Source organism: Trichomonas vaginalis, chromosome I (assembly GCF_026262505.1).
Source record: "Trichomonas vaginalis G3 chromosome I, whole genome shotgun sequence".
Classification (NCBI taxonomy): domain Eukaryota; phylum Parabasalia; order Trichomonadida; family Trichomonadidae; genus Trichomonas; species Trichomonas vaginalis.
Window position 1 is genome coordinate 6,963,063 of NC_067203.1, and position 13,066 is coordinate 6,976,128.

The 13,066-nt window shown below is 33.1% G+C and overlaps 6 protein-coding genes and 1 pseudogene across 7 annotated transcripts, besides 3 other annotated features; 5 read left to right on the forward strand and 2 right to left on the reverse strand.

Annotated features, from left to right (window-relative positions):
* Positions 1-5,994: part of a mobile genetic element that runs on past the window's edge.
* On the forward strand, positions 178-1,155 carry TVAGG3_0943220 (organellar and viral DNA polymerase type B; the record flags this gene model as incomplete). Its single annotated transcript, XM_051252991.1, has 1 exon — positions 178-1,155. One exon carries the CDS (start codon positions 178-180, stop codon positions 1,153-1,155), a length of 978 nt encoding a protein of 325 aa, XP_051078565.1.
* Positions 1,302-1,865, reverse strand: TVAGG3_0943230 (uncharacterized protein; the record flags this gene model as incomplete). Its single annotated transcript, XM_051252992.1, has 1 exon — positions 1,302-1,865. One exon carries the CDS (start codon positions 1,863-1,865, stop codon positions 1,302-1,304), a length of 564 nt encoding a protein of 187 aa, XP_051078566.1.
* On the reverse strand, positions 2,184-2,444 carry TVAGG3_0943240 (uncharacterized protein; the record flags this gene model as incomplete). Its single annotated transcript, XM_051252993.1, has 1 exon — positions 2,184-2,444. The coding sequence occupies one exon, from the start codon at positions 2,442-2,444 to the stop codon at positions 2,184-2,186; it is 261 nt and encodes an 86-aa protein (XP_051078567.1).
* On the forward strand, positions 2,490-2,924 carry TVAGG3_0943250 (uncharacterized protein; the record flags this gene model as incomplete). The annotated part of the gene is made up of 1 exon (XM_051252994.1): positions 2,490-2,924. One exon carries the CDS (start codon positions 2,490-2,492, stop codon positions 2,922-2,924), a length of 435 nt encoding a protein of 144 aa, XP_051078568.1.
* TVAGG3_0943260 (kinase C-related family) lies at positions 4,783-5,013 on the forward strand (the record flags this gene model as incomplete). Its single annotated transcript, XM_001297927.1, has 1 exon — positions 4,783-5,013. One exon carries the CDS (start codon positions 4,783-4,785, stop codon positions 5,011-5,013), a length of 231 nt encoding a protein of 76 aa, XP_001297928.1.
* TVAGG3_0943270 (uncharacterized protein) lies at positions 5,062-5,298 on the forward strand (the record flags this gene model as incomplete). Its single annotated transcript, XM_001297928.1, has 1 exon — positions 5,062-5,298. One exon carries the CDS (start codon positions 5,062-5,064, stop codon positions 5,296-5,298), a length of 237 nt encoding a protein of 78 aa, XP_001297929.1.
* Positions 5,995-7,008: 1,014 nt separating the features above from the next.
* Positions 7,009-7,045: a mobile genetic element.
* A 1,178-nt stretch (positions 7,046-8,223) lies between these two features.
* Positions 8,224-8,261: a mobile genetic element.
* A 186-nt stretch (positions 8,262-8,447) lies between these two features.
* Positions 8,448-12,991, forward strand: TVAGG3_0943300 (annotated as a pseudogene). Its single transcript has one exon. A coding segment is annotated over exon 1 (4,544 nt).
* The last annotated feature ends 75 nt before the right edge of the window (positions 12,992-13,066 follow it).

The window sequence follows — 13,066 nt, forward strand, 5'->3', positions numbered from 1 at the left end:
AGACATTTATTCGATGACGACCAAAAGGAACCCATTGGTGAAAAGTTTATGTCTGGCTTCTTTGTTCTCATTAAGATAAAAGAGATTGGCATACATAGACACTTTCCTTTAATAGTTTGTGACCCTGAACTAAATCCAGAACTTAACGTTCCCAGAAGTTCAAACACTTGCTGTTTAATGTATGTTGACCATATAACATTACAAGACCTCATAAAATATCAAGGTGTCAAATGTGAAGTGTTGCAAGGATACTATTACGATGGAAACAGAGATATTAGAATAAGAGATGAAGTAAAGAAGTTGTTTGAGTTAAGGTTAAAGTATAAGAAAGAAGGAAATCCTTTGCAAGAAAATATAAAGCTCATTCTGAACAGCATTTATGGCAAAACCATTCTATCACCTATTGAGTCAAAAATAACCATAGTAGATGACAAAGATGCTATAAGATATGCCATCAGAAATTACAACCATATAGTGAAGTTCGAAGGTTTGGATGGTTCGGATAAAACTATTTTCAAGCTAACGAAAAGCATTTGCAGACACTTTAACTTCTGTCCACTTGGTGTTAATATTCTATCTATGTCAAAACGTATTATGAATGAAGTATTCTGTACTGCAGAAGATATGGGACTTCAAATATTTTACCAGGACTGTGATAGCATGCATATTTTCAATGAAGACATACCAAAGCTCGCAGCAGAGTTTAAGAAGAGATACGGTCGCGAACTTATAGGAAAGAAACTTGGTCAATTTCATTCTGACTTCGCAGAAATAACACCTGGAAAACAAAGTTTAGCATACAAGTCAATATTTTGTGGAAAGAAGACCTACATAGACTTACTCACTAACGATTTAAATGAAGTTGCATTCCATGCACGTTGCAAAGGTGTCAAACAAGACGTCCTTGCTTTAACAGCAAATGAAATGTTTCCTGAAGCTATACAATGCTATTACAATGAAGATAAGAACATTCACATACCTGTTGGAACATATGACAAAGACTCTGAGTTCAGTTTAATGAAACTTTACAAAGCACTTCATGATGGTCAAGAGATTGGATTTGAATTATGTAAGTCTGCTACACCTGCATTTGAGGAAAAGTTTAACTTCTCAATAACGACTAAAACAAGCTTTATTCGTAAGTTGAAGTTCTGAGGTCATTTATTTTTGTCAGCAATGAGGTCATGAATGAGGTCAGCAATGAGGTCATGAATGAGGTCATTTATTTTTGTCAGCAATGAGGTCATTTATTTTTGTCAGCAATGAGGTCATTCGTGATAAAAATAAAACTAGCGTAGATTTTACAATACTGCGATGGTAGAGTTTAAGAGTTGTGCTTCAATGTAGAGACAGTCCTTATGGTCTGGAGGTAAGAACACTGGGCAGTTATGGTCATGAGTGGAGAACATGTCTATCCAAAACTCACGATTGAAGCCAGTTAATTTATAGTATTTAGGGTTAGGAAGTGGTGAAGTTCTTGTATGACCAATGAACTCATTTTCAACTCCCTTACTTAAGTTTGAATATAATATAGCTTGCTTTCTATCCCAAATGCCGGGTGTTACAATCTTTGAAAATTCATTTTTCCTCGGAAGCATTGCATCATAATTGAAAACATTTTTGAAATCATCACTTGGTTCAGAGATTTGAAATCTTATACGTAATGGATTTTCTTTCTTTTTAGCTACTTCATTGAATGGTGAATATATAACAAACTGACAGTCATGAGTTCCATCTTCATTTTCATTAAATTCATAATGAAAGTCTATAAGTTGTGGCCGACTACCTTCTTCTTTCAGTTGTGCAAGAAACTCACGTAAAGGCTGTAAAGTTTGTACTTCAATGTTGAACTTTTTCTCGAACATCTCATTAAATGAAATCATACATTGTTGCAATGTTGTATCGTCTTTAAAGTATTTGTATATGTGAATGTTTTGGGCGCTTAAAGACTGTTCGTCATTTTCTATCTCGACTTGAAGTATAAAGTCAACCTTTCTGAAAGGACGTGTTATATACATAGATGTTATGCCAATGTACTTCTCTTCATTTATGTTCACAATCCAGTCTGTTGGAAACTTAAACGTTACTCTGTTGCCTTTTATATTCACGTCAGGGTTTTCACTACTGAACGCAACAGATAAAGGTATTTGTCTATACATTTAGTTCCGATAAAAATAACCCATTTACTCTTTCTTTGCTTCAGCTTCTTTAGCTTTTGCTTCAGCTTCTTCTCTAGCTTTCTTCGCCAGCAAACGTGGGTTCTTTTGTCTTCCAGCAGCTAATGCAGCAAGTTGTTTTTCACTAAGTTTTCTCTTTGGTCTCTCTGGCTTTTGTTCTTGTTTTTGTTCCTTCAGTTCGGATAAAATTTGCTCACGAATTTCTTTGTTCAATGCTTCAACATCTATGACCCCTTGGGTCTTGTCCGTAGGGCTTGTCTGAGTCATTTAACTGCAGATAAAAAACAAAATTAAAACTTTAACCGATGTAAAATGAGCTTGTCAAAATCAGAGCGAGAGTCTATTATATTAAATGACGCAAGAGGAATACAACATCCTTTCTATTACGTAAGTCAGAGTAAAGATGGTAAAATATATGTAAGAAAAAGAAAGGTTCCATTAACGAATGCAGAAAGCGACAACATTAAGGTGTATGGCAAGGGTGAAGTCCACGAAGCCCATATAAAACCTTCTGTTCAAACTGAGCCACCAATAGAACCAGAAGAAAAGAAGCCAGATGTACTTTCAATAACGAACCAAGAGCTTATTGCAAAGTTCGTGAATTTCATTGAAAAACAAACCGAGTCAAAGAATCCTGACCCGCCAGTGAAAGAAGTTGAGACAAAAGAGAATGTACAGTTCATTGAAAATGTCAAGAAACAACTTCCACCACGAATGCCAAGAAGAAGAGTGAGAATAATGAAGTAAATAGATATTTTTATCTGAAGTAAAGACATGCAGAACGAACAGTTAAACGAATTTACTCCAGCAGAGCATATTCATCAGATTCGCTCATATTTCGATATCATAGACAATGCAGTTCAAATTGGTGACACTAATAGAAAATATTCTGACGCAAAGATTCCATCACAACCTGGAACTGCTAAAGATAACACATGGGTAACATTCAATCTCTCACCTCCTGGTGAAAATATGTTGGACCTTTACAATACATTCATTACGTATAAAATGGAAGGTCAATTTATTGTAGATAAAGAAATTGGTTCAGGTTCCAATAAAACAAACCCACCAGGATTTTGGATTGGTTTCGATGACGCTTTCTATGCAGTTGCTGGATATCAAATCCTTGCAAATGGTCGTATCGTATATTCTCAAGACAACGCAAGAGAAGAAGCATATATAACTTCAAACTCACAAACTACCGAACAAATAAAGAAAGTAGATGTTTTCTCAAAGACTCGACATGAAGATGTATGGAGTCATTCGGGAACATGCAGAACAGGACAAATTGTTAGTGGTCCAATTACAGCAAGAAAATCATTTGATTTTAAGCTTCGTTTAAGAATTCCTGTTAGAAGATTCCTTCCATTAGAAGCTATTCGATTTATTCCAGCTTTTGGAGAAACATTCAGCTTAAAGTAAAGTTCAGTAGCGACGCCTTACAATGCACATCTATATCTGTAAATGATATCATTGCTTTCAATCCAACTCTTAAAGTTGCATTTGCTTCAGATTCAAATCCACCGACAAATAAATTTGTTCCATGGAATGAACCATTCACTATGATAACGAAGGCAGTAGAAGCTAGTGGAACAGTTACTATTACAACTGTAACCCAGCAACTATTTCGAACAAAGATGGATTTTAATGAATGTTTCATTCATCCAAAGTCATTCTCTTTAGACCCTAACATTTATACAGAACTTGTAGAACATTATACAAACGAGGCTTTATGTTTTCCTGTTAAAGTTATGGATTGGATTCCTATGGACGGTTCATTCTCAAAGAATACAGATAGTTCAAGTGCAACATTTACAGCAGCTTATACGCCTATTAATGTTAAAAGTATTTGGGCACTATTTAGAAAGAAAGACAACTATTATGTTAATTTTGAGAACCCTAAGTTTAAATATCTTCAGCTTTCCATGGGAGCTTATGGAAATATGCCTGCAGAACCTGAAAAATCATATGGACCTGTATTTTATGAAATGGTGCGAACGCCTGCAATACAAACAATGATATGATAGGATTTAATGAAGATGTTATGAGGTCATTGGTGGATGATGGTAGTGTGGAACATAAATGGGATAGCTATGACAACACACATTTCTTATGTGGTTTTCCAACAGAAGTGGACTTTTGCTTCCAGCAAGGTCAAACATCTACTGCTCCAATAACATACAAATTGTCTGTTAAAGGACCTATTGAACTAGCAACTGAAAATGTACCAAAGCCACTTATTGGATTTATGAGGGATTGTTGCTTTGCCATTCAGGTGCGTGCTAATGGAATTCCAATAATAAGATTAGATGACTATAACTTAGCTACGGACGACAGTGAGGAATAAAGGATGAACGTTTATTTTTAAAGCTTATAAATGAGTTCTTCATCAAGCTCTCGTGAACCTTCACCATCTATGAAACAAACTTTACCAAACGATTATGGAGCACCTATTGAATATTTCTTACGAGTTGCACAATGGCAAAGAGCAGTCTCACCAAGGTTAGGTGTTCCACCAGCTCCTGTCAAAAATAGCATTTGGTCAAGTCCTTATATAAGATATGGTCTCCCACTAGGTTTGCTAGCTACAGCAGGAGCAGTTATGATGTTGAAAAGAAATAAAGCAAATGTTGTAAATAATACTGAAGTAGCTGAAGTTAAACAAACTCCAACACCTTCGCCAAAACCAACGCCTTCACAAGCAAAACCTTCAATGACTCCTGAACCTATGGAAGTACAAACTCCTGTTCAAAAGTCAACTCCTAAACCGACTCCAACATTTAAACCAGAACCTACTCCTCAAATAAATCGTAAAACTCCTGCGTTTCCTTACTGAAAAAATAACGTTATTTTTATTTAATATTAAAATTTTTATTTGATTGAAATGACAAATAAAGTCACTGAAGCAATGAAACAAAAGTTTTTGGTAGAATACATTAAATCAGGAACTATTCCAGAAGGTTTTTACATTCATACTATGAAGGATGGTAGAGTTCAGTTTAGAAAGATAAAGCAACCATTAGATAGAGAAGGTATATTAAGGAAGATTAAACTTCATGAGGACAACATTGCTGAACTTAAGAAGAAGTTAGAAGAGTTGGAGAAAGGAAGAGAGTTATAAAGCAATGAATTCAACAGGGTGAAAAAACAGGTGAAAAAACAGGTGAGATCTCACCACTTCACCTAAATTTATTTTTGTGCTATGTTTTCATACGCGTGAGGGTGGTGATATGATTAATTTTTAAGTTTATTTTTAAGTTTATTTTTATTTTATTTTTATATAAATGACGAAAACTATTGAGATAACAAACTACAACGGTCATGAGTTCAAGAATTTGTTCTTCGTTCCTCGTGAAAATACATTCTATCAGATACGAGGGAGAAAGGGTAAAGTTAGTTTGAGCGTTTATGAAGGAATGAAGAATGGAAAGTTTATACAAGCATATGATACAAACGGTAAGCGTGTTTCATTAGCTTTGTCAAAACTGAGTAACATTTATTTTGACAGTGATTTTGACTCTGACGATTGGAGTGACAGCAGCGATAGTGAAGAATATGAACTGTTGTGTGAAGCACAGCAATGGGAAGCGCTGCAATACTTTTGTAAATGAGAACGTTTATTTTTTACAGTAGTAAAGTCGTTAGTGAAAACGTTAGTGAGGTGAAGTGGTTGGTGGCTTTGTAAATATTTAAGGTTAAGTTAGTGTTGTCGTTTGTGTTGTAAAATATACGTTAACGGTTTCGTAAAGTGTCAAATTCACATATAATGGGTAAGGAGGCGCGCAGTGCCTCCGTACACATGATATGTATTCTATCTCATGCAACTTCTAAATCTACAACATTTAATGAGAGAATAATAAAAACTTCTAGATCTGAAATAAGTAATGAGAGATTGACTGAAACTGCTAGAGCTTAAACAAGTAATGAGAGAATGAATGCCACTGCTAGAGCTTAAACAAGTAATGGGAGAATGATAAAAACTTCTAGATCTGAAATAAGTAATGAGAGAATGAATGCCACTGCTAGCTCTGAAACAAGTAATGAGAGGGCTGACATCTGATAGGAAATAACTTTTATTGAATCTGAGCTCAAATTCGATTAATAACATCGCACAACTGATGCACTGATCTGGTTTGAGCTCTTATGAGACAACCCCAGTTAAGTGATTACATCATTTGTTTTCGATCAAATGAGAATCTTAACACCGCACAACTGATGTAAAGATCTGCTTTGATTTACTGGCGTATCCGTAATCAAGCCTACTTGGAGTCAGATCTTAAAATTCCTTGGCTGCTCGAGAGAGATTACCAAATGAAAATGACACTTTTTGGCGCCTCTTTTCTTTTCAAATTTTCCCGCCATGTAAAAATTGCATTCAAACTTTCCCGCAATATTAATCCCTTTCAATTTGTAAGACACTTAAAACATCTCCACAATAGCAAAGTATAATACAGATTGAATTGTAATGCAATGATACCTTACTAATTAATAATTATTTATCAAATCTATTAATCTTTAAATCAAAATGTATGGGAAACCATAAATAAATGATAGATTATCGATCTAACTACTAAGTATGATCTATATTCATGTTCAGAATATATACTTATCGATCAAAGATAAAAAGGAATTTTAATATTAAGGAATAACATACAACAGTAAACTCTAATTCTTGGACTGCTTAAATCCCGACGATATTGCCACGACCAGTTTCAGCCGTTTTGAACAAGGACGGGTTTCACCGCACAAAGTTGATGTTGCAATTTTAGTAGCTAAAAAATGGTGCAATAATTTTCAATGCTCGAAAAATTGAAAAGTAGCCTTTATGGTGTAATAAACAGAAATTCATCAAAAGTGACAGCTCTCAATTTTTTGACATTTGTAAATTCTAAATTGAATGAGAAAAATGAAATAATACTAAGCATAATACAATATTCTAGATTTAATTATAATTAGGAAAAAGTTGGTTTTGAGAGTACTTTTCATAGGCATATAGAATGAAATCTTCTGAAAAATAATATCACATAAACTCATATTATTTTCTAATATATAACTATTTTATATAAAAATCAAATTCAATGATCTTAAAAGCGAAGGATAAAGCTCAAAATTTACGAATATAATGAGTGGGAATATAATGCTTATCTATCATAAAACCATATGAAATATCAATTTTTGCTTTACGCCTAATTTTTGACGACAATTAGCAAAAAATGTTAAATGTTAACACTCAGTCCATTTGAATATGAAAAATAAAATTGACTTTGATTAAATGTTTTTATTTATCATGCAATTCTTCTTGCGACCAAAGATTTGAATAAAAGTTCAAAAAATAAGATAGCTTAAAAATAATATACGGTAGTGTTTACTAATAGATGAATAGTATATAAATTCTATTAAAATGGATTTGATCCAAAAAAATATATAAAATTTGATCATAAATAAAATCGTTTTAAATTACTTCTTCATTTAAATTATAACAATTATTTTTGGTTTTATATTTTTTTGGATCAAATCCATTTTAATAGAATTTATATACTATTCATCTATTAGTAAACACTACCGTATATTATTTTTTAAGCTATCTTATTTTTTGAACTTTTATTCAAATCTTTGGTCGCAAGAAGAATTGCATGATAAATAAAAACATTTAATCAAAGTCAATTTTATTTTTCATATTCAAATGGACTGAGTGTTAACATTTAACATTTTTTGCTAATTGTTGTCAAAAATTAGGCGTAAAGCAAAAATTAATATTTCATATGGTTTTATGATAGATAAGCATTATATTCCCACTCATTATATTCGTAAATTGTGAGGTTTATCCTTCGCTTTTAAGATCATTGAATTTGATTTTTATATAAAATAGTTATATATTAGAAAATAATATGAGTTTATGTGATATTATTTTTCAGAAGATTTTGTGTTCTTCTTCAAAATTTTATTTTTTTTATTAAAAAGAATCTTTACAAAATATACATTTACTTTAATTAATATTTAAAAACGTGCTCTATCAAAAGTTCCAAAAATTCAATATTTTAGCTTTTCTGAGGTGTCACTTTTGATGAATTTCTGTTTACAACAATGGAGATTATTATGCATAATAGCTAATTTCAAGTATTTTTAAATTAGTATAATTTTCAGTCACTTTTCGAATTTTTCTGAAATTTCAATCAAGCACAGTTTCGCAGCAAATATTTCTCAGCTGAAATATAAAAAATATAAAATTTTTATTTTCAAATTCAATTCCACAATTTTTTTTAGAAGTTGATGTCTGAACCTGTATTTGGGGAGGAATCGCGTTGTTTTGATTTGTATAAATCAAGCAACGCGTACAACTCTTCAGAGAAGCTCCCCAAACTCATACATTTCTTCAGAGGTGTCCTTCTAATTATAATGTTTGCAACGTATAACTGGGGCTGCTTTTATCCAATGAACGATAAATCAGGAGCAACCACAGTTCTGAAAGCGTGTGCAGAGTTTTTTCTAGCAAGAATGTTTCTTCCGCCGAAATCTTATTCATATATATTATTTTCAATCGCCTTTTTCGAAATATCAATATTTTTCTACGTACTTATATTCAGAACATCCCTCTTATTACATAAAAAAGTATCCTACGCTGTTCGTTTAATAATCGAAAGTTCATCACCGATATTTTTGCTTGTTACAGCAGGAAATTTCGAACAAGAAATGCATCTTTTGATATACGATAAACAAATCGATTACGCAGGAAGCATTTTTTGCGGATTAGCCTTATTAATGTTTTTATTCTTATATTGGTTTGATACACATTCATCATCAAATACTATTTACGTCCAGGATATGCCATGCCGTGGTCTTGATACATATCCATCGTTCTTTTCTGTCATTTACGTTTCATGCTCGATGCAATTACAACTTTTGTATCCAAAATACGATCGAAAAGCGTTTATCATTATGTCATCATTCATTATTTTGGGTGAAATATACCAATTTATCATATTAATTTCAAGCCCATACGTTTCTCAGCTTTTCACAGCATTTGTCTTCACATCTTCATTATACGGATTCTTATACAACGTTTTCTTCCTTATTTACAACATTTTTCAGTTGAATACGTCTACAGATCTCGTAATTGCGGCTTTCATGCTTCTTTTCATATCATACTTAAGCAGTTTGGCAATTACATCAAAAGTATGTTATGCAACTGAGAATTTCGATGCCTCAATTCTGTATAAAAGTAAAAATGACGCAATGGAAGAGCTTTCTGACCTAGATTTAGACGAACCAACCTATTTCTCATATGATCTGGCCAATTCAAAGAAAACAATTCGTGTTTTACGAAGAATGATGTTTACATTGGAACCAAAAACGGCCGAATTTGCCAAATTCTGCATTTTGTACTCCGAAAACATAAAGGTCAAGCTGGAGTCTTACAGATGCCTCCTACTTATCCATAGACAAGACATGTTTAACCACCAAGATTTGTTAGATTTGCCTTTAAAGAAAGTTCCTTTTTCTCACAGACAAATGTTGTATGACATGAAGAAAGAAGTCACTTTTCTCGACCAATACGATAAACTGGATGAAGGAACAATCAATGATTTGAAAAATGATTTGTATCAAATCAGAGTCGCTTTATTTGGCATTATAGATTCCATCTGTACAGACACACAAACACATTTGCGTGAGATTTTGCACAAATTTAACACCGAAAGACACAATTTCGAAGATCATGCGTTTTCAAAGCTTCTTCAGACACCAGATAGCTATCACATCTCAATGCTGATCTCCAAATATTACGAAGACATACTTCACAGAGCAGATTTAGCGATGAGATGGCGAGAATATGGAAATTCTTTAAATAATCCAAACTCAGAATTGCAAACGAAGGTTGAAAAGCTATCTAAGAGGCATTCCAAACTAGATACAACCAAAGCAGAAGGTCTTTATTCGATTTTGAAGACAATTTCTTCTTTATCTTTCTGGGGATTGATGACTACATTAATAATTATGGCCATTTCGTTATTAATTTTATTAATAATTAGCCTTTACCCAGATTCCATCAATCCAATCATGAATTCAGACTTTGTTAACTTATTTACTCTGTTATCTCTCATTTCTTTCAAACCGCAAGCAGAAATATCGAAGTTATTAGCATCTACAATGGCTTCGCAAGACTCTTATTACGAACCGTTCAATGTTTCCATACGAAATTTGAAGATGGAAGATTTATTAAAGTACCAAACGTTCGAATTGATAAATTCCATTGATGTTACACTTCAAGACATCAGAAGAGATATAGCAGATAACGTTTTAGGCTACTGGGACCAAACTGCGATCAAAAATTTTTCAAATCTAACGATTAGATTCGAATACGCGAAGTTTGATGCCGGCCAAAACTTCGAGACATCTTTGTATGAAAATAACAGCCGAATTATCAACAATTTCCTTGAAAGATACAATGTTCTGACGTTCACAATCCCAATTTTACTGAACCAAATTCCTGACATTGTAAATTCAATGGAAAAAAGAAAAATTGTGACCTTTCAATTTTACATTATATCGTTGGCGGTTATTTTAATTGAAATTATAATATGTATGGTATTTTTAGTTTTCAGACGAAAGAAAGAGATGACTTATTATTGGGAAGCGTTATTATCCATAGATGTCAAGAAATTAACCCAAATGCGATCGTCATTGATGAATGGCGAGAACCTTGTACAGGAACATAACCTTCTTACATCGAGCACAGACTCAGACAACCTTCTTGGCAGTGACGAAATCGAAAGTTCTGGAAGTAATACGTCAAATTCCACAGAAACAACTCAAAGAACGAAATTCGACCCAATCAATGAAGTTGACGATGTCTCAAACATCAAGTTCTGCTTGGGATCCCCTCTTTCCAACGTAAATTTATCAGTCTACGCGTTCTTGGCTATTTTAGGGTCTTTAATCGTTTTTATCGGGTACCCTTACACAATTATCGAATTCCTCAGAGCAACAAGTTATTTATTAGACGATACAAGTGATCTTGTCAGTGCTACAACACACTGCATGCAATTAATAACTTTGTACGCTGCTTTGAATTTTACGGTTACCGATAACGATACAAAAAGTGACATGGAAACGATGATTACAACACAACAGATTCTTTTATCCAATTTTTCATTTGAAGTGTTGACAGACACTAAAGGAACTGATTTGTACACGAACACAGCGGATATTTATAAATTGATTAACACAATAAAAGAATTAATCAACGAAACAATTTCAATTACAAATCAGGAAGTTGACAAAGAAAATTTGTTGAATTTGACAGAATATGTTTATTCAAATTTGTCAAATTCTATATACGATTATTACGAGAATTCAACTGATTCTTTCAACAGAACACTTCACAAAGTATATGTCATCAAAATTGTATTGAGTGTTCTTTTGTTTTTGTCTGTTTTCTCTTTCATTTGTCTTGGTTTGTACAGAAGCTACGTAATTTACGATGAAGACGTAGCTTACAAATCAATTCTGATGCTCTTGCAAGAAAAAGATTTGTCAATGCTCACAAAATTGAATGAACTATTGAATCCTGTCAAATCATTGACAATCAACAGAAACACAAATGATGACCAAGAAATTTCCAGGAAGATCTTTACTACGACAACATCATCTGTTTTCCTTTTGAACAGCGATTTCGTGATACAAGATGTGAATGCAAGTGGCTGCCAACTTTTGAAGAGAAAGAAAATGAACATCATTCAATCAAACATGAGATCATTCATTGTCAAACCAAGTAAAAATGATATATTTAGAGATGGTTATTACGCAATGAAGAATTATATCAAAAGATTGATTGATACAAGCGGTGTTTCCGCTTCGAAAGACAATGTTTTTAATTTACTTGTGAGATCTGATGATGCGAGAATTACTCCTGTTTTCGTGACTGTCGTTAACTTGACGAGTGTTGAAGTTTGGGATAGATCAATGTGCTTCGGATTCATCATGAATGACTGTTCTGAATATTCACAGAAAGAACAAAGATATTTAGAAGCAAGACAGAAAATTTCTAAATTGTTGAATGATATTTTGCCGCCAATTATAGCTATGAGATTGATTTCGAAGTCTGAACAAAGGGAAAGAGCAATAAGCAGCGACCAATTCCCATGTTTGATGACGAGAACAAGACATAGAAGTGTTAGATTTGATTCTACGGATGCTTCGAGTATAAATGCTTCGCAAAACAGAAGAAAAGAAGATCAGTTGATCTCAAGAGTTGATAAAGCAACTGTTATTTTCATTGGTATCACGAATTTCGTGTCCTGGTGTAATAAACAGTCGCATACTGAAATCATGGAAAGACTTGAAATAATTTCGACTTTGTTGGATTCAACATTGACACAATTCCCAACATTGACGAAGATTAAGACAATTAACGGTGTTTATATGGCTGCTGCTGGTTTGTTTAATGAAGTTACCGATAAGACATTGGAACATGAGGCTGTGCAATTTGCTTATGAAGGAGGAAAAAAATTTTGGAGCAGCAGTTCTTCCAACAAAACTCAATGAGTTTAGTCATTGGAATAAATACTGGAGGTCCAATCATTTCGGGTGTTTTGGGTACTGATAAACCTTTCTTCGACGTGTGGGGAGATGCTGTAAATGTTGCTGCAAGACTTGAAACAAGTGCTGATCCAAACACAATGCAAATGAACTACGAAACAACTCTTGGACTTCCAAAAGACGCTTTCAAAATAAGAGAAAGACATGGATTGAAACTAAAAGGTAAGGAAGGATTGTTTACTGCTTATGTTATAGATTTAGTTGATAAGAAGGAATAATAATATATTTGTTTTGTTATTTATTTTGTTTTAATAAAAAATAATTATTAAAAAATATTTTATTGTTTGATTTAA